Raw genomic sequence first — 19,321 nt, 5'->3', positions numbered from 1 at the left:
ACAAAGCACTACAGTATACAGTGTACACAACAAGAAAAAGGTTAAGAGCTCTTTGCAAATGGCTGCTATGGTTAAAAGAGCGGCACAGAAATTCATACCTGTGTCTTCCTGTGCTTCTGGATGTGATGATGAATCTAGGATGGTGAGATACAAACAGCAAGGACAAGTGAGATATAAACATTGAAAAATGAACATGAGCTTGAGATATTAATTTTCATAACATTTAAGAACATAAAACATTTACCTTCAGGAGGAGACGGGGGCTGCCGTGATCACAGACTCTGAGGACAAACTGTGGGAGGCGACTAGCTCTCTGTGGGCTTTGAAAAACATGTTGCACCAAAAGATGAGAAAAACTTTAACAGACACCAGATAGAATCTTTACATGGCATTGCTAAACATATGAGCACTGTATACAGTATAATACAGTCAAAACTGAAGTCATATTTATGTGAGACACACTGGAAGTACAAGAGAACTTAAGTTTAAATGTCATACTTTGTCTCAACACGTTGGGCTCGGGCTCTCCTTGTCCAAGCTGTGGGGCGATGGCGAGCAGCTGAGGAGGGACTGGCAGCGGGGCCTTCACTGTGGCTTTGAGATCAAAATACAATTTATATTTTATATTTTGCACATTGTTAGTTTATCCTTCTATGTACTTTTAATTTATTTCTCTTTCTTCCTCTTTGCACTCAGCACTTATGTATTTTTCCTCTGTATTTGGTTTTATGTAAAGCGACTTTGAGAGCTGTAATAAGCTGTATAAATAAAATGTATTATTATGATAATTAGTATTATTATTATATTGTTAAAATACAGGATGGTTAAAAAATAAGACGGAATAAAGAAATACACAGAAATAATAACCTTTGATAGAAGCGACAGTCACAGGGGGGACATCAGGCTCTGCAGGTCTGTGAATGGTAGCTGTTGCTGTTTGCTTCGTCCTGCGAGCTGTAAGAAGAGTGTGTGATTTATGTATGCTTCACAATATGTCTTTACCTGTTGTCTCTGTAGATAACTATTAGTACAGACTAAAAGTTTTCATCAATTTATGAATCGCTCTTTTTTTGAAAATGAATAAACAAAACAGGTAAAGCACAGAGACAATATCAATATACGGTAAGAATATCACCTGTCAATCAAAGATGTAGCATGTTAACCACTGCAGTATTTCACATGCCAAATCCTTGAATGACAGCTGAGAGCAGTGGTTCTCAAACTTTTTCTGGCATGCCCCGTTCAGATTTTAGCAATCAACATCAATAGGACAGATAATGGTCAGCAAACTCGTTTGTTTATTTTCCTGCATAAATCATGTTCATTCAAAGTGACTCCATATTTCTCCCAGTCATCGATGCCCCCAGTTTGAGAACTACTGGACGAAAGAAAGCATGCAAAAAAAGAGAACACTTACCATCATCGACGAAATGTTAATTCCTTATGTTAGTGGGAGAACAAAATAACACAAGCATCAGAACACACCAGAACATGGCCAAAATAACGGAGGAGAGGGAGGAGAACAATAATGACAGGTGAACTCAGAACAGAATCCACAGTGATGAAGTGAAACCTGTTGGTGGAGACACCACCATGGCTCTGGGGGCTGCTGCTGCTGGTGGCCCTGAAAGCACAGGTGACTTGTTAAATTTTATCATGTACATTAAGAGTTAAAAGACAAACTTGTTACAGGTTTCTGGTAATTAAACTAGATTCACCGACTTGTTTCAGTCTCAAATTTGATGGGGACAGACTTAGCATCGCTCTCTCCAGCTCCTCGTCCTCATCCATCACTAAGAGATTAAACAATAACATGTGTTAGACATATTTAATGTTCATCTAAAATCAGTATTTGCATATGGTTGTGAACTGACCTAGAGCTCTAGATTTCGACGTGGAGGTAGCTGATGTACTGGAGGCTGCGGAGGCTGCAGGCAGTGGACCAGACTCCACCCTCTGCTGCTTGAGGATGTACTGCTGCAGGTTGTACATCTTGCTGTTTTTGACACACTTCACTCGTGAGATGAAGGCAGCATAACCATCAGCCCGGCTCTCCCAGATTTGCCTCCAGCTATCTTTGGCCCTGACTCCAAAGCCCACAGTGGTGTCACCCTCTGTTGCCACCGTTGGGGGAGGCTTCCTGGACAACAGTTACTGCCAGTGGTCCTCATTTCCTGGAAGGTCCTGGCGTAGTCCAGAAATGACAGCAGGCTGTCCTTGCCATGTCCCTGTGGATTGAAGGCCCCCTCTTTCTCCTCCTCTTCTACCTTTTTTAGGAGGTAGATGGTGTAGCCAACATCATTTTCAAGGAGCCACCTGAATGTTTTCCCCTTGTATTTCCCGAACTGAAGCACATACTCCCCCATCACCTCCAGTCGGTCGGACACATCCCTTCCCCGCTGAAAGACCACTGTGAGACCATTTGTCCTCACAAGGTCAGGACTCTGGGCAGGAGAAATGACAGCGGCTTGGTAAGCATCTCAAGCTTACCAAGCCGCTAACGACTTGCTCCGGGCCAATGACCATGGTGAGTTCTACTGCTGTCCTACTGTTCTGTCCCTTCGCGTCCTGGCCAACAGGACCTCAATTGGGAGCATAACATCAGCTGAACATTAGCAAAAATGCGTCACTGTCACTTCATTGGAAGCGCTTCCCGGTAAATCTCGGCATCTTCTCAGTAACCGCTGAAACGGGCCGAGCAGCCCGCTCACAAGCAGAATCGGTCCTCGTTAGTATAGTGGACAGTATCTCCGCCTGTCACGCGGAAGACCGGGGTTCGATTCCCCGACGGGGAGTGTTGTCTTTTCTACCAGCTACTGATGATTGAGCCAAACTGTAAAACGACATCACCATGTATGTTCTTGTGCCTAACAAATAACCCTCCCTGTTAACAAGAAGCACCAGGACTTGTCAAGGTGTTCCCAGTGCTACTCATTGTAGGGTTTTCTGTTTGCCTAACATGGGTTCGATTTTGACACTCACCAGTAATACGCCAAGAGTTGTGTTTCCGCCCGGTTTCGAACCGGGGACCTTTCGCGCGAGGACCGCGTATAGTAGTCCTTAACTTCCTTAACTTTCCCCATTCATTCTCTATGGTAGTGCTTATCACTACGGATGTAATATATTTTTGGCCACAACCTGGATTTTGGGGGCGCTGTTTCCCCGTTTAGCGTATGAGTAAGGACACTGACTTCTTCGAGTGACAGACAGCGGTAACAGTAAGGAGGAACAAAAGTGAACAGAAAAACAAGTGAAATAGAAGGATTTTCCCCGCTTTTCGGCATTTTTAATAAATCGATCTTCAGACTCATCGAAAGTAAGTGATGACTCATTTTTTCAAGCAGTAAATTAAGTTTTCTAAGTCATATGTATGAAAACTGTTGTTATAATTGTTGTTTTCAGGTATGTTACGTGTTGTTGTTTACAGTTTACCGAAGCTTACGATCGCTCGTAATGTCAATGTAACGTTATGTTAGCGTCAATCATCATTTTAACATAATGTCACATCTGTCAGTGAGTTCTCTCTTGTTGACACTGATCCTAAATCAGCTTTCTGTCACTTTTTCACCGTGTTTTGTCTTTAAGACTGAGGCCCGTCGTGCAGTCATTATCCAAATCAATTCACTCATTAACTTAGCCACAGTCACCCATTCATTCATTTATTCATTCATTCATTCATTTAGCTACAGTCATATTGATCATATCAAGCTGAGAATGTAACTTACATTTTGAATGGGTAAATACTACAGTATATCTATTTTATAACCTACATGTTAGATGGAGGTTAAATGCTATGATAGAGTGAATAGTTAATTATTATTAATAGGCGTTACAGTGGTAGTATAGTATATATGTAATATATGTACTGTATATATACATAGATAGATGGATGTTACAATTAATAATCAATGTTAACATGAATAACTCTGTTGATACTTTTATTTACCCTATAATATGTATTGTGTTTGCTGTGCACAGGAGACAATGAAGAAGACATTTAGCTTCTTCCCGGGAAAGACATTGGTCTCATTTAGAAAGGGTCCATCAGGCCATCTGCGTCAGGACCCCTCTGATGAGGCCATGAGCATAAAAAAAAATCCTGCACTCCAAGACAAGTCTCCTGCCCAGAGTCCTGACCTTGTGAGGACAAATGGTCTCACAGTGGTCTTTCAGCGGGGAGGGGATATGTCCGACCGACTGGAGGTGAAGGGGGAGTATGTGCTCCAGTTCGGGAAATACAAGGGGAAAACATTCAGGTGGCTCCTTGAAAATGATGTTGGCTACACCATCTACCTCCTAAAAAAGGTAGAAGAGGAGGAGAAAGAGGGGGCCTTCAATCCACAGGGACATGGCAAGGACAGCCTGCTGTCATTTCTGGACTACGCCAGGACCTTCCAGGAAATTGAGGACCTCTGGCAGTATCTGTTGTCCAGGAAGCCTGCCCCAACGGTGGCAACAGAGGATGACACCACTGTGGGCTTTGGAGTCAGGGCCAAAGATACCTGGAGGCAAATCTGGGAGAGCCGGGCTGATGGTTATGCTGCCTTCATCTCACGAGTGAAGTGTGTCAAAAACAGCAAGATGTACAACCTGCAGCAGTACATCCTCAAGCAGCAGAGGGCGGAGTCTGGTCCACTGCCTGCAGCCTCCGCAGCCTCCAGTACATCAGCTACCTCCACGTCGAAATCTAGAGCTCTAGGTCAGTTCACAACCATATGCAAATACTGATTTTAGATGAACATTAAATGTGTCTAACACATGTTATTGTTTAATCTCTTAGTGATGGATGAGGACGAGGAGCTGGAGAGAGCGATGCTAAGTCTGTCCCCATCAAAATTTGAGACTGAAACAAGTCGGTGAATCTAGTTTAATTACCAGAAACCTGTAATTTTGTCTTTAAACTCTTCCTGTACATGATAAAATTTAACAAGTCACCTGTGCTTTCAGGGCCACCAGCAGCAGCAGCCCCCAGAGCCATGGCGGTGTCTCCACCAACAGGTTTCACTTCATCACTGTGGATTCTGTTCTGAGTTCACCTGCCATTATTGTTCTCCCTCTCCCTCTCCTCCGTTATTTTGGCCATGTTCTGGCGTGTTCTGATGCTTGTGTTATTTTGTTCTCCCACTAACATAAGGAATTAACATTTCGTCGATGATGGTAAGTGTTCTCTTTTTTTGCATGCTTTCTTTCGGCCAGTAGTTCTCAAACTGGGGGCGTCGATGACTGGGAGAAATATGGAGTCACTCTGAATGAACATGATTTATGCAGGAAAATAAACAAACAAGAGTTTGCTGACCATTATCTGTCCTATTGATGTTGATTGCTAAAATCTGAACGGGGCATGCCAGAAAAAGTTTGAGAACCACTGCTCTCAGCTGTCATTCAAGGATTTGGCATGTGAAATACTGCAGTGGTTAACATGCTACATCTTTGATTGACAGGTGATATTCTTACCGTATATTGATATTGTCTCTGTGCTTTACCTGTTTTGCTTATTCATTTTCAAATTCTTAAAAGCATTGTTTATTCATTTTCAAAAAAAGAGCGATTCATAAATGGATGAAAACTTTTAGTCTGTACTAATAGTTATCTACAGAGACAACAGGTAAAGACATATTGTGAAGCATACATAAATCACACACTCTTCTTACAGCTCGCAGGACGAAGCAAACAGCAACAGCTACCATTCACAGACCTGCAGAGCCTGATGTCCCCCCTGTGACTGTCGCTTCTATCAAAGGTTATTATTTCTGTGTATTTCTTTATTCCGTCTTATTTTTTAACCATCCTGTGTTTTAACAATATAATAATAATACTAATTATCATAATAATACATTTTATTTATACAGCGCTTTTACAGCTCTCAAAGTCGCTTTACATAAAACCAAATACAGAGGAAAAATACATAAGTGCTGAGTGCAAAGAGGAAGAAAGAGAAATAAATTAAAAGTACATAGAAGGATAAACTAACAATGTGGAAAATATAAAATATAAATTGTATTTTGATCTCAAAGCCACAGTGAAGGCCCTGCTGCCAGTCCCTCCTCAGCTGCTCGCCATCGCCCCACAGCTTGGACAAGGAGAGCCCGAGCCCAACGTGTTGAGACAAAGTATGACATTTAAACTTAAGTTCTCTTATACTTCCAGTGTGTCTCACATAAATATGACTTCAGTTTTGACTGTGTTATACTGTATACAGTGCTCATATGTTTAGCAATGCCATGTAAAGATTCTATCTGGTGTCTGTTAAAGTTTTTCTCATCTTTTGGTGCAACATGTTTTTCAAAGCCCACAGAGAGCCAGTGGCCTCCCACAGTTTGTCCTCAGAGTCTGTGATCACGGCAGCCCCATCTCCTCCTGAAGGTAAATGTTTTATGTTCTTAAATGTTATGAAAATTAATATCTCAAGCTCATGTTCATTTTTCAGTGTTTATGTCTCACTTGTCCTTGCTGTTTGTATCTCACCATCCTAGATTCATCATCACATCCAGAAGCACAGGAAGACACAGGTATGAATTTCTGTGCCGCTGTTTTAACCATAGCAGCCATTTGCAAAGAGCTCTTAACCTTTTTCTTGTTGTGTACACTGTATACTGTAGTGCTTTGTGTGTTTTACAGCTCTGCCACATCCAGCGCCTCCTGTCGGGCAGCCAGCTGCCTCCATCCCGAGCTATGATCAGGATGTTGCCCGGTGGAACTGCTCCCATCAGCAGAAAATCTGGATGAAGACTGAGATGGAGGGTTTGGGTCTGTGGCCAGGGTCACGTCCAGTACGTCACCCCATGAACATGCTGTCCCTGTGGCGTCATCCACCTCAGCCTGAGCTCATCGACTCAATCTCAGAGCTCCCCTCACCAAAGTACTTTCAGCTTCATCCATTTTTTATATGGAAGCCGGAGCACACGATCATGGAGAGGATGAAAAATAACTACATCCTGCCATGTCTTCATGGTTGTCCCAACCCCCAGGTAGCTTCTTCAGGCGTGGGAAGGCCAATAGTAATTATTGGCACCGGTGGTCAGTACTATATCTTGGCCTCACGTCTCACCTGCAAGGCATGCAAGAGGTACTGGCACGCTGACAAGCCCCAGTGGCTGGAGAAGCTACCGAAGAGGTTCACAAACATCGTGCCAGCCTTCCTCACACACAAAAAAGCCATCTGCAAGTCAGTGATGGATGAGCTGAGGCGCAGTGGCAGATCACCGGAGGACATGTCCAAGCAGCTGACAGAAGCACTCCACCTGAAGTATGAGAGAGCTCACCTGGCCTACCTGGATAGTGTGCAGAACATCAGGGATGCTGAGGCAGGTGTCTACGGACAGAGCACCATCACTGGGCTCCTCAGACAGACAGACACTCCTGCTCCGTTCGGTGGGTATGCCGATGCTGATGGCTGGTGTGGAGTGTCTATTTCTGCACACTATCTTGTCAACTGCCTGGTCCATGAGTACCAGAGGCAGGAGCACCTCCTCACTCTGCTGCTACAGGGGACCTTTGGACGGGCACTGAGGTCAGATCACACCCGCAAAGTGGCAAGGAAGGTGGTTCTGTCATCTGGCACCATGTCCTCCTATGCTGTCATGAATGAGAGCTGGATGATCCTGAGCTGGGTGATGCTGCAGTCAGAGTGTGATCGTTCCCTTCACCCTATGTATGAGGGTCTGGCTCACCGGTACACTTTGGCTGGAGAGGAGAAGGCGAGCTACCAGTGGGTGGACAGGTATGAAGCTAGACTTGTTTTACATAACATAGTTTATGAAATTTTCGTTGTTTATAGACTAAATAAATGACAAAAAAGGCAAATAGATAGAAGACAAACAGCTAATTATTTTACTGTAAATACAATAAGTCTAATTTAGCAAATGTGTGCATCAGATAAGGTAATCTTAAGCTCTAATGAAGTTACTTTTTAATGTTTTAGGGACTGCTGTGCTGCCTTCAAGGTGCTGTATCCTGGGGCTCAGGAGCACATCGTATAGGACAGCTGGAAGACCACAGAGGCTCTTGTTACAGAGGCCACTTCTGGAAAGCTGGCTAACAACAGCGCATCTAGGACAAAGTTTAACAAAGACATTACCATCAAGTTAGACTTGTTTCATTGTATGCGGCGCTTGACCAGAGAGTGTGTCTCAGAGCATCATCCTCTGTACAGCTCTTTCTGTCAGTTCCTCTCTGCAGCATTCGTTGTCGTGGACCAGAGCGACCTCCAGAACCTCAAGGATGCCTACACCTTCTGTAGAATCCTACCTGCGAATCCCACCAAGCAGCACATCAGAGAGCACTGTCGGACAAAGGTGCCACAACCAAGAGAACTGCTGCAGAGGGTTGAAGATGTCCTCTGTCACTTCCACCTGGCGAAGGACGCCAATGATGTGCTGCTCTTCAAGCCCTCCATGTTGAAAGTGTGGAGAATCCAGCGCATCCACATCCTGAGAGGCTGCCTGAGCGACCCTGAGGTGGAGGAGGGCATCCTGTACAGGTATGGTGGCACCTTGCAGCTGAACTACACCAAGGGCGAGAGAGCTGCTGTACCTGTCTGGATCCCTGTGAGAGGCACGTCTCAGCAGGAGGGCTTCCACTATCACCAAGCCCAGTGGGTAACAGGCAGCAGGGTGTCCAGTGAGCTCTTCCAGGCCCAGGCCATGACTGGAGTGGTGCGCTGGAACTTCCAGAGGCTGGTGGACCTTAAGAGGCCAGATGTGGATCTTCCAGCTGTGTTTGACCCCCTGTTAATCGCTCAACTGAACACATCCTCTCTGAGAGTGACAGGGAGGGCAAAATACCCAATATTGCAAGTAGCAAACAGGGACACAGGGGAGCGATTTGGACTGGAGTATGTGGAGCCAGGCTGTCGTCCTGTTGTCTTGAACTGGGATAAGGACAAGACACAGCCCAACTCCTCAGCTGCTGACACCATGGAGCTGCAGCAGCACCATGCCCAGGATCAACCTCATCCCTGCCCTGCTGCTGTAGTGGGCACAGACCCTCAGGTAATCCAGGTGAATCACTCACTCTCAGTAACTGACTGACTGACCGATCTACTGTTTTAATCACTATATTTGATGCTTTATCTTAGGAGACAAGGGACACTGTCCAGGATGATCCGGTTGTGGCAGCACCGATCCTGTCTTCCAGGCAGTGTGCTGAAGCAGTCCCGCAGTTCCAGCTGCCCTTCATTCCAGCATCTGCAACAGCCAAAGCAGAGCCTCCTCTGGAAGCAGGTAACTTAAAGTACCCACCTACACCTTCCTTAATACAGACCTCATAGCTAAAAGCAGGCTTTGACACTGTGGTTGGAATTAATATCATGAAAAACATTGTAATCTGTTGTCCATTGACAGTAATTATTGAGCTAATGAGTGCAAAACGTAAAACCTATAATAAACAGTATAATAAATGTGTTTTTTCTGTTTGTTTTTTTCAGGCCTGACAGACGCTGCACCGCTGCCTATGTCCTCTTCTCCTCGGGCCACCCGCACCGGACCCATCAAGACAGGAGGTCTTATACAGGTCCTGGACCACAGCCGGTGGACTCCACCCATGAAAGCCACCATCGACGGGCTCCTGATTAAGCACCATGGCACCAAGGATCTTTTGAAGCGGGTGGATGCAGAATATGCTGCCATGGTACAGACAGCCTGCACTGATCCCAACAGCCTCCTTCATCCAACCACATGTCAGCATATCTCCAGATATGTCAAACATGTGGCCAAATTAAAAAATACAAACTCCTCTCTCAACACAAGTGTGGAGAAGGTTCATGAAACGCAGCTGCTGTGGCAGAGTTTGACTACAGGCAGCCAGACGGTGAGTGTCCCTGTCACAACCCTGCCTCCTGCATCTTTTAACCCTCCATCTGTGGCTTCCCCCAAAGAGGAGTCAATGAGTCGGGCCTCTGTGGAGAACATTGTGAAGGAGATCCTGGACAAACAACAGCAACAACAACAACAACAGCAGCAGAAAAAGACCAGGAACTGTTTAGCCTGTGGTCAGCCAAAATCACGCTACCAAGGCGATGGCTCCTCAGTTCATTTCTTTTATCAGACTCCAGCAGTCAAATACTTTTACTGCTCCACCAAGGTCTTTAAGACCTATGAGGACGAAGGCCTCCAAAACCCCAGGATGTCTTTTGCAGACTTTGCGGCATCTCCATTTTTTGAGCGGGAGCTGGAGGCTGCCAGACAGAGGGGAGCGGAGTGGAAGAAGGTGGCAGAGGGGAGGGCAAAGAGGAAGTCAGCAGAGCACCTGCCAACAGGTCGTCTGTGCAGGACCTGTCACCTGCCATTAAAGCAGGGGCCTGACAGCCCTCATATTCACACCTGTTTCCCCAATGTGCCAGGGAAATACATCTACTGCCCTGCAAAAGTTTTCTCCCTGTACAAGGCACAGGGCATGGTCAAGGAGATGACCTGGGTGGAGTTTCAGCGAACAGACTTTTATGAAGCTGAAAAGGCCAGATGGATTGCAGAGAAGAGGAAGTGAACCTTCTGTCCCAAAACCCACCATCCAACCATCACTGATGAAGGCAGCCACACTGTACACTTGTTTTATATTGTATATATGTTAATAGATACACAAGTTACTGTATATTCTGTATATTGTATTTACTGTTCATTTGTTTTTTAAATGATGTTTTTGTACATATTTTGTCTGTTCATTTATTCATAATTCAGTTGTGTTTTTCAATTAAATATCTTGACAACATTACTGTGTCCATCTTTAAGTGATAAGATTAGTAACAGTGATAGAAAAAAAGATCAAATATTTATATATTCATACATTTAGCTGTACGCTTATACATCACTACAATAAAACATTGTTGCGCCTTACTATAGGCCCATCATAAGTAAAACTGTGACGTTATATTTTAAAAATAATATCTTACTGGCGTAACTAAGAGAGCCAGCTGGTTTCTTTATTATTAGTTTTGATATGAAGAACATTTTGTTATTTTTTGCATGAAATGTGCTACAGATGAACAAGCTTCTCTGGTCGGTGATGGCCCGGTGCATAGGATGGCTGGCATTGTCATTAATTGCCAGCAGTTGGTTCAGTGTTCTTTCCTCTGCCACTGACACCAAGAGTCCAGCTTCATGCCGACCACAGAGCACTGTGGTAGAACATCCATAAGAGTTTCGTGCAGATGTTAAGAAAGCAAGACAAAGGTTTATTATTATCACTATTATTATTAGATTCATTTCAACCTTTGCCAATAGGAGCATGTAACAGTAGTATTATGATTTAACATTTAATAATAAATATTATGGTCTTATTATGTTAATAACTTATTAGAGTCTGCAATAGTGATAGAAAATAAGTGATAAAGCTTGCACATTCATGAGCTAAGATGTAAACATCTCTAAAATAAACAGTTGTTATCCTTCAGAACAAGTATTACTAGTTTTTGGAAATTAGTCTTACTTCCATAACTAATTAAATGGTGGCAACTGTTTCTTTCTTAATTGTTTATTTTAACAATGGTATCAATAATAATTACCATAATAATTTTAGTATTTTAGATATAATAACACCAATAATCATTATAATAGTAATACTCATTACTATTATCATGTCTATTGTTGTTGTTAAGTTTAATTCAACCTTGAACATTCTTTCAAGTAGCATGATTATCTGACATTTAATATCAGGTGACATTATAACCATCCTAAAGATTTATTGTTTCACCATGATTTATCCAAATATCTGTGATCAAAAATCTATATAAATGTTAGAATGGATCGGATGTGATGGTTTTTAATTGTGTACACACGCTGTAGCAAAACAAATCCGAGCCAAAAATAAGAGGTTTTTTTTTCGGACGAGGCGGGACGCGAACCCGGGTCCGTGAAGGTGCTCCTTCTTCGTTGAATCGGTCCTCTACGCCTATCCGCGGCCGGCCTCCGCGTGACAGGCGGAGATACTGTCCACTATACTAACGAGGAAGAGATGAGTTACTCTGTGACGACATCGTTCAAATCAGCTGATATTTGGAGTGATTGGGGCTTTAAACAGCGGCAGCGTCCGCCACAGAAACGAAGTAGAACAGTATAAAACTGTGTTGTCCTTTCAGGTCAGCTTGTTTATTCAGTATTTCATAAGATATCTTCCACAAATCTACACAGTGCTCCTTTAACTATTAGATCAGTCTCACTTACTGGGCGTATTTGGTCAAATCTGCCAGGTAAACAGAGTTGTTATAAATAAACTAATATAGCTTTATAGCTGAAATGAAATATTCAAATGCATAAATAACATGTATGAAAATAACCATTGACTCATTCATGTGTGTATCCAGTGTTCATACATAGAGATACACTAAAGGAATATATAAACATGTTGATGCACAGAAATATAATCTTAAGACATTTTTAAAAAGATTGTAATTCAAATGTTTTTTTCATGTATTCATTAAGGCATTTTCTTGTTGATGTATTAATCTAAATTTCATAAATAAGTCATTCTTCCAGCAGGGGGCGTCCTCCTCCGTACTCATTAAGAAGATCATGTATTATTAAACATTTCTAAATAAAAACAAAACAAAAAACAAAACAAAACAAAAACTCTATTACACTTTTTAATAGTTTTACAGAAGACAAAACTGACTAATTGTCCATTCAATCAAATAACCACACAGAGCCTTTTCGTTGTTGTCAGTCTTTTATTGACCAATGGCCTAAATTTTAAAGATTTAAAGATTTTAAACATGTATTTTCTTCATCTGAGCATCCAGACTGACGTGTTTCACTCCAGACTGTCACAACCTCCTGCTCACACAGACAAAGTGGCCGACGTGACGCCTGGAACATAAAGTCATCAACAGAACAACGTGTTAACGCTTCTGACATCTTTTATAAAACAAAATAAGGAAGCTTCAAAATACAATATTACTAATCAATAATTAATCCAACAACAGAAGTTTGACTTCAACATTTACAGACTGGATTTCGGAGAGTGAATATGATGCATGCAGGGTTTAAAATAGACTGTTACGAAACCAGAGAAGAAGTTTTATAGCCAGTGTGAGTGTGAGGTGTATTAATCAGGCAGTGCGATGTTGAATCAAACATTTTGGCTTGTGATTCTTTAAAATAAATCTACTTGTGAACCTTTTAAGAGTGTTTTTTTTTTAGGCCTGAAGAAGTAAATCATCACCAGAAAACACAACCGAAGAGACTAACGGCTCCGTGAGAATCTGCTTTGGCACAAACATGCTGGAAATGAGCAAGCTGCTGGATCACTGTATTAAATTAGCATGGCAGCATGCTAACATTTGCTAATTAGCACTAAACATAATTTGCATCTGTGGGCTGATGGGAGTGTCAGTAGTTTTGCACATATTCAATCAAAAATCAACACATTTTATTAGATGATGTTGCCAAGTGACGAGTAAACCACCAAATAACATTCAGAGGCGACTGTGACACAAATATCAGGTTGTTCCAGATGTTTGTGTTTCACTCAAAACCACAAATCGATCTCATGTCATGTTAGCGGCTTGAGGAAAAGTCAAATTTGCTTAAATCACTTTTGAATTCATCCAGGAAGTCAGAGCGCCGTGTCTGCATAGAGAGGCACATTTCTATTCATTGTGTCACGAATCAAACACATGATGTTTGTCAGTTTGTTGTATTAAATTAAAACCTCATGTAGTTTTGTGTTGAAGCTCAGTGAACTACATCGTCTCATCAACACCAACATGGAGCCAACTGGGTCAGAAAAGGTCGCAAACAAGATGAACATCCGAATAAATCTGCTCATCTTGACGACTGCAGTTCGGACAATGGAGAGCTGGTTCTGGTTCTGTTCTGAGAGCTGCTGATATACAGGAGCAGCTCTACGTCACTAACGACTCTGTGTCGTCTTTATAACGACGTCTGTGTGATTCATGACACAATTCAAACAGGATTAGAAACATCATCAATCTCTCGCTCTTCACTACTTCACAAGTTTTTTCCAAAATAAGATCCAATGTTGGTCGACCAGATCAGATCAGATCTCTATTGGGATGAAGTCTGGGAGGAGCGGTTGGGTCGAACAAGAACAAGACTTCCCCACAGGAGACTGTCGGTTGTTTTGTGAGTCTCTGGTAATCAAATTATTCAGTCGTTTGAACATGAATGTGTTGCAAATTACATGGCAACCATAAAACTACAGCTTGCATGACTGAAAACAACCAAGATAATAATTTGGACATCTTTCACTTCGGAACAAGCGAGCTGTTTATTTGGCAATTACACTTTTAGCTCTTGATGTTTTTCTGAAAGTTGTTTAAAGGAAACTGAATTCAAACCCTTAAAAGAAAACAGAAGGCAGTCGTATGTTCTCGAGGACAGATGAGAAGATTTCTTCTTTGCATTTTAGTTCTCACGTCAAGAGAAAAGAATCCAGTTACACAGGAAACAACGTAAAGGAACAATAAATACAATCAACCACATAAAAAAACACAGTAAACAGCTTAACAAACGACCCTCTTAGACTCCAAGAGGCTGAAGGCAAAGCAGAGGAAAAAAAAGTGCATCCGTGAAATAAAACATCAGAACGGTTTCACACAAACGCTGCAGGCAGAAAGTAAACGAGCAGGAGTCGGGACGAGAGTGCGACTGCATAGAGAGAACATGGTCTCCGAGGTTTCCTCTGAAATGCAATGACATCAATTATTCAAGTGTTTACCTCCTGAATAAACAAAGTCCTGGTAAAAAACACGGATTAGATGATTAGTAAAAACAACAGCGGAGCCATTTCTAGATGGATGTTGAGGCTCCTCGACGCCGCCTGCTGTCCCGTTAATGTCCCCCGTCACCTTCACGGATCTCAAACATGGCGGCTTCATCGCTGCAGCGGCTTAAAGTCCGTTATTAAATGTGAACAGCCAGTGGCTCAGCTGTACTTTGAGCTAAATGCTAACATCAACATGCTAACATGCTCACAATTATCACGTTTTCCATGGAACAGGATACTAATCCCCTTTCATATGGCAAACAACGTGTTTTATTATTATAGAGTGTCACCCATAATTGTTTCCGCGGTAACCTCCTCAGGAAACTCATGGATAACATCTGTGTTTAGCTAGTTAGCATGCTAACATCTGCTAACAACAAAGTACAGCTGAGGCTGATGGGAACGCCGTCAGACCTGCAGACATTTGTTCAGAAACGCCCAGAAGAAGTCAGAGGGGACATGATTGTTTGAACCATTTATCCATCCAGTAGTTTTTGACACATTTCACTCAAAACAATAAATACTGAACTTAAGTTAAGTTGCATTACTTGTCTGCTACAGGATACAGATCTGCTCTGTACATCAGATTTTTTTTGGTCTTGTGAAGTCGCTCTAGTTTTCAATAATCAAACAGAAACCCATTCAATATCTGTCTACGTAAACGAGAAGTTATTTCAAGACCGTATGTCCAATATCAAACCGATAACTGTTTATAAAAGAAATCAGATATTTATACACATAATCCTCAATCAACTCACACCATCTAATCCAGGCTCATTCTATGTTTTCATGCAAAGGACCCGGCTCACGTGTGACGATGTGAACGACAATAAAAAAAGTTTTACATCGATGGATTAAAAAAAAATCAAGATGTGAAATCTGAACTCGTGCCATGCGGATCAATTCTCTGTTTATTATCAGAGACGTAGCTCGTCTTTGTTTTCTCCTGTTGCTACACTACATCGGAGAAAACACTTTTTACAGATGGTTCACATGCGTTTGGTGATAATAGAATAAAAGTCGTAACACCCCCGGAGGCTGTTCTTTACTGTGGAAACACTGACAGTACAACAGTGACGCAGATGTGAGCAGACTGAGAGTTTTAGTTCATGAAGCAGCAAAGAAAGAAAAACTATTTAGTCAAAGCTGTAACGCAAATGAAGATCGAGGGCTCCACAACAAAACTATAAAGATATCAGCATACTGTAAACACAAATGCGAGGAGACTTCAGGCCGAGTTAAAGGGATATTCTGGTGTAAGTTTGATCCATGGTCTAAATCACTGTGAAACTGTGTTAGACTCCCTCTCGAGAGATCAAGTTAGCAGACCGCTAATTTACGGAGTTTTATCAACCTCAGAAACGACCGCACGACAACAATACACTGCAGTAAATGGATCCAGATATAAACTGCCACCAAAAAGCCACAAATAATGCTCAGAACAGCACCAAACTTCAGCAACAGTACAAATAGGGTCTCAGCACATAGTCCGGGGCATCTAACCTCCGCTAGCTTAGCTGGATTTCTATTGGGAAGCTAAAAACAGACTTCAACTCTCCTCCATCAGCTTCCGGGTTGGGGAAGTCCCGACGCGACGATTACCGAGTGCGGTTAGAAACGCTCAATTCCGTTCTTTTCCCTGTCCGCTCTCGATAATAACTGTTATAAACTGGCAGGTAAGACACATATGAACTTTGATTGCTTTTCAATGGAGTCATAATCATACATTTTCATCCATGAGCCGCGGAACTCTACTGCACTCGGTAATCGACTCGTCGGGACTTCCCGTCAACAGGAAGCTGCTGCAGAAGAGTGGTTAATTTACTCAGCTTTTCAGTAGAAATCCAGCTAAGCTAGCGGAGGTTAGATGCCCCGGACTATGTGCTGAGACCCTATTTGTACTGTTGCTGAAGTTTGGTGCTGTTCTGAGCATTATTTGTGACTTTTTGGTGGCGGTTTATATTTGGATCCATTTACTGCAGTGTATTGTTGCCGTGCGGTCGTTTCTGAGGTTGATAAAACTCCGTAAATTAGCGGTCTGCTAACTTGATCTCTCGAGAGGGAGTCTAACACAGTTTCACGGTGATTTAGACTGTGGATTAAACTTACACCGGAATATCCCTTTAACATGAATTATCCTGCCGATCATTTTAAAGAACATCTAAACGAACTGTAATAAAATAAATAAATCGTCTGATTCATGAGCGTTAAATGAATTATTGGAGACCTAAACCTAGAAAAAACCTAGAAATAAATATTCTAATCCCTCCTGTGACGTCGTCCCTGAAATCAAACTGATGTCCTGTAAAGTCAGAAGGATTTTTATTTGATTTGATTTCCTTTATACGTTTAACAAAAATATTGCTTCTTTTTCTTTCAGGGATTTAAATAAAAGATGGAGGACTGTTTCCATTCACGTGAGGTTATTACTCTCAAATTAAACACTTTGTTTTAGTAACGTATCACCAGACTACTGAGCAGCGTCTCTCCTCATTCTGAGACTCTTCTATCATCCTCATATTCAAATTTCACGACACATACGATCCTGAAAGAAAGCGTAACTCCACAGAAACTCTCTTAAACGTGCAGAAGTCGTCAATCTTCCGGCTGATGTTCTTGTTTGCTGTTTGCAGAAATTAAACTCTCTGTTCTGCTTCACAAAGCCGAGTCACGTGATCACAGTAAAGATCGTCCTCCTGGGTATTACTGCTATAATATATACACTATATAAGAGTCATAAAAAAGACTATTGGGAACAGAGCTGCAACGATTAGTCGATCAATCGATGAGTTAAAAGGGAAATTAATCACTTTAAGTCTTTTTTCAAGCAAAAATGTAAAAACATCGTCTGGATGTTTTGCTTTTCTTTGTCATGTCTGACAGAATAAGTAGTTTAAAGACGTCACGTTGGGTTCTGAGGAATTGTGATGAGCGTTTATAAACTTAACGATCAATCGATAATGAAAATATTAATCAGTTGCAGCCTGAATGTAGGAGCAGGTTGTTACAGGACACGGGTACAAAATGTTTGTTAACTTGTCGGTTTTTACTGGATTGTTGGATCACTGTAAAGGTTAAAGGTTAGGATTCATCCGCAGGCAGTGTCTTCTTCAATAAATAGATCCAGGTGTGTGTGCAGGTGTGTGCGTGTGTCATGTAGAGACATTCATCAGCTCTTCTTAAAGGAGCAGTACAACATTTCAGTGACATCCTGTCGTTCTCTCGTGTTCTCCAGAGTCACTTTCTTCTCTGTGGATCCCGGACAGAGTGTGAGCGTGCTAGCTTAGCATGAAAGCTAGCAGCCGGGAGGAGGAGAGGGAAAGCTGGCAAACTTTAATCTGCAGGTGTGTAACGTCTCCTGACAGCCAAGAGACAACGATTAAGACTTCTGTAAAATCAATAAGACTTTTAATAGCTTCTATTTTAGATGCTTTTTAAGACTCGTCTAGATCTGCAGATACTCTAAACTAACAGCAGCCTGGAAGTTAAAATATGTATCCCACTCTGTGTTCTGGAGAAGAAGAAAGACGCAGGTGTGTTTTTTAAATTTTAAACCAGCTCAACGTGGGCGTTCTCTGCTGAGGCTCTATTCACACCGCCGATCACAGTGAGTAAACCTCCTCTCGAGAACAAAAAAACATTTGTCACACTTGGAGGAGAGTTCAAGCCAAGACGTCCTGCTGCTGCTCCAAGAAGAAGAGGAAGAAGAAGAAGAAGAAAAGAAAGAAGAAGAAGAAGAAGAAGTGGTTTTGAAGCCCTGAAAATAGGGCAGTAAAAAATCCCCCAAAATCAAAAATCCAAGCCACAGGAAAACTAAAAGCGAAGCAGCTGTTCTGTCTTTTTCATACACGCAGATAACCGATTTCAAACTGCGCTCAGATCAGATCGGTCCTCAGGGAAACAGTTATCGGCAGTGAAAAACTGACCGGGAATCTGATCCAGACTCGTCGACTCCACCGTCAAATGAAGAGGAAGAAAAACTCAGATTATCTCCACGGCTTCTTTCAGGATTGTGTTTCAAAGTAAAAGTCAAAAGATGTGGAAGATTGAGAGCAGCGCCTCACAGTGGAATGACTCATATTTACAGTTTACACATCTGAAAGGTGAAGAATCGCTCTGGACAGGTGTGTGTGTGTGTGTGTGTGTGTGTGTGTGTGTGTGTGTGTGTGTTGGACTGTTCTGTGATGTTGATCTTTTCTGATGAGGCCGAATCTTAAAGATCAGAATTAAAAAAGGACCACACGGTTGATTTTTACATGTTTTAAGCCAAATAAACCACTGATTCAAACAATTCTTATGTTTTCAGACCTGAAATCTGCTCGAGATGAACAACAGTGAAAGTGTCTTGGTTTTCTAAACTAAACAACTATCATGTGAATTGATAAAGTCATATTTTTAAAAGGAAGAAAGTCTGAATTCTCTCATTCCAGCTTCTTAAATGTGAATATTTTCTGGTTTCTTTCCTCCTCTGTGACAGTAAACTGAATATCTTTGGGTTGTGGACAAAACAAGACGTTTGAAGACGACATCTTGAGCAATAAACGATTAATCAAGATAATAATCGACGGGTTTATAAATGGATGAAAGGAATCACTTGTTGCAG

General features: G+C 42.1%; 1 protein-coding gene, 1 long non-coding RNA gene and 1 other non-coding gene across 3 annotated transcripts; all 3 read left to right on the top strand.

The window, feature by feature from the left end:
- Positions 1-2,723: 2,723 nt before the first annotated feature.
- Positions 2,724-2,795, top strand: trnad-guc (transfer RNA aspartic acid (anticodon GUC)). The gene has a single exon. It is a non-coding gene; the product is annotated as a tRNA-Asp (tRNA).
- Positions 2,796-4,539: 1,744 nt separating this feature from the next.
- Positions 4,540-4,981, top strand: LOC115594593 (uncharacterized). Its single transcript, XR_003986522.1, has 3 exons — positions 4,540-4,699; positions 4,781-4,852; positions 4,948-4,981. It is a non-coding gene; the product is annotated as an uncharacterized LOC115594593 (long non-coding RNA).
- Positions 4,982-6,275: 1,294 nt separating this feature from the next.
- Positions 6,276-10,587, top strand: LOC115593832 (uncharacterized). The gene is made up of 7 exons (XM_030437515.1): positions 6,276-6,363; positions 6,474-6,509; positions 6,619-7,720; positions 7,922-7,973; positions 8,166-8,990; positions 9,077-9,221; positions 9,425-10,587. Exons 1-7 carry the CDS (start codon positions 6,276-6,278, stop codon positions 10,480-10,482), a joined length of 3,306 nt encoding a protein of 1,101 aa, XP_030293375.1. The 3' UTR covers positions 10,483-10,587.
- The last annotated feature ends 8,734 nt before the right edge of the window (positions 10,588-19,321 follow it).

Source organism: Sparus aurata, chromosome 13 (genome assembly GCF_900880675.1).
Source record: "Sparus aurata chromosome 13, fSpaAur1.1, whole genome shotgun sequence".
NCBI lineage: Eukaryota > Metazoa > Chordata > Actinopteri > Spariformes > Sparidae > Sparus > Sparus aurata.
Note: the sequence above shows the minus strand (reverse complement) of the source record. Positions and strands in the feature narration are given on the sequence as shown.

What these genes read in the sequence shown, in the direction of transcription:
- LOC115593832 (XM_030437515.1), top strand. Translation starts at nt 6,276, where the DNA reads ATGTTTTTCAAAGCCCACAGAGAGCCAGTGGCCTCCCACAGTTTGTCC. An exon ending in CTGGGGCTCAGGAGCACATC is followed by an intron (nt 7,974 to 8,165) that starts GTATAGGACAGC and finishes TCTTTCTGTCAG; the next exon opens with TTCCTCTCTGCAGCATTCGT. An exon ending in AGAGCCTCCTCTGGAAGCAG is followed by an intron (nt 9,222 to 9,424) that starts GTAACTTAAAGT and finishes TGTTTTTTTCAG; the next exon opens with GCCTGACAGACGCTGCACCG.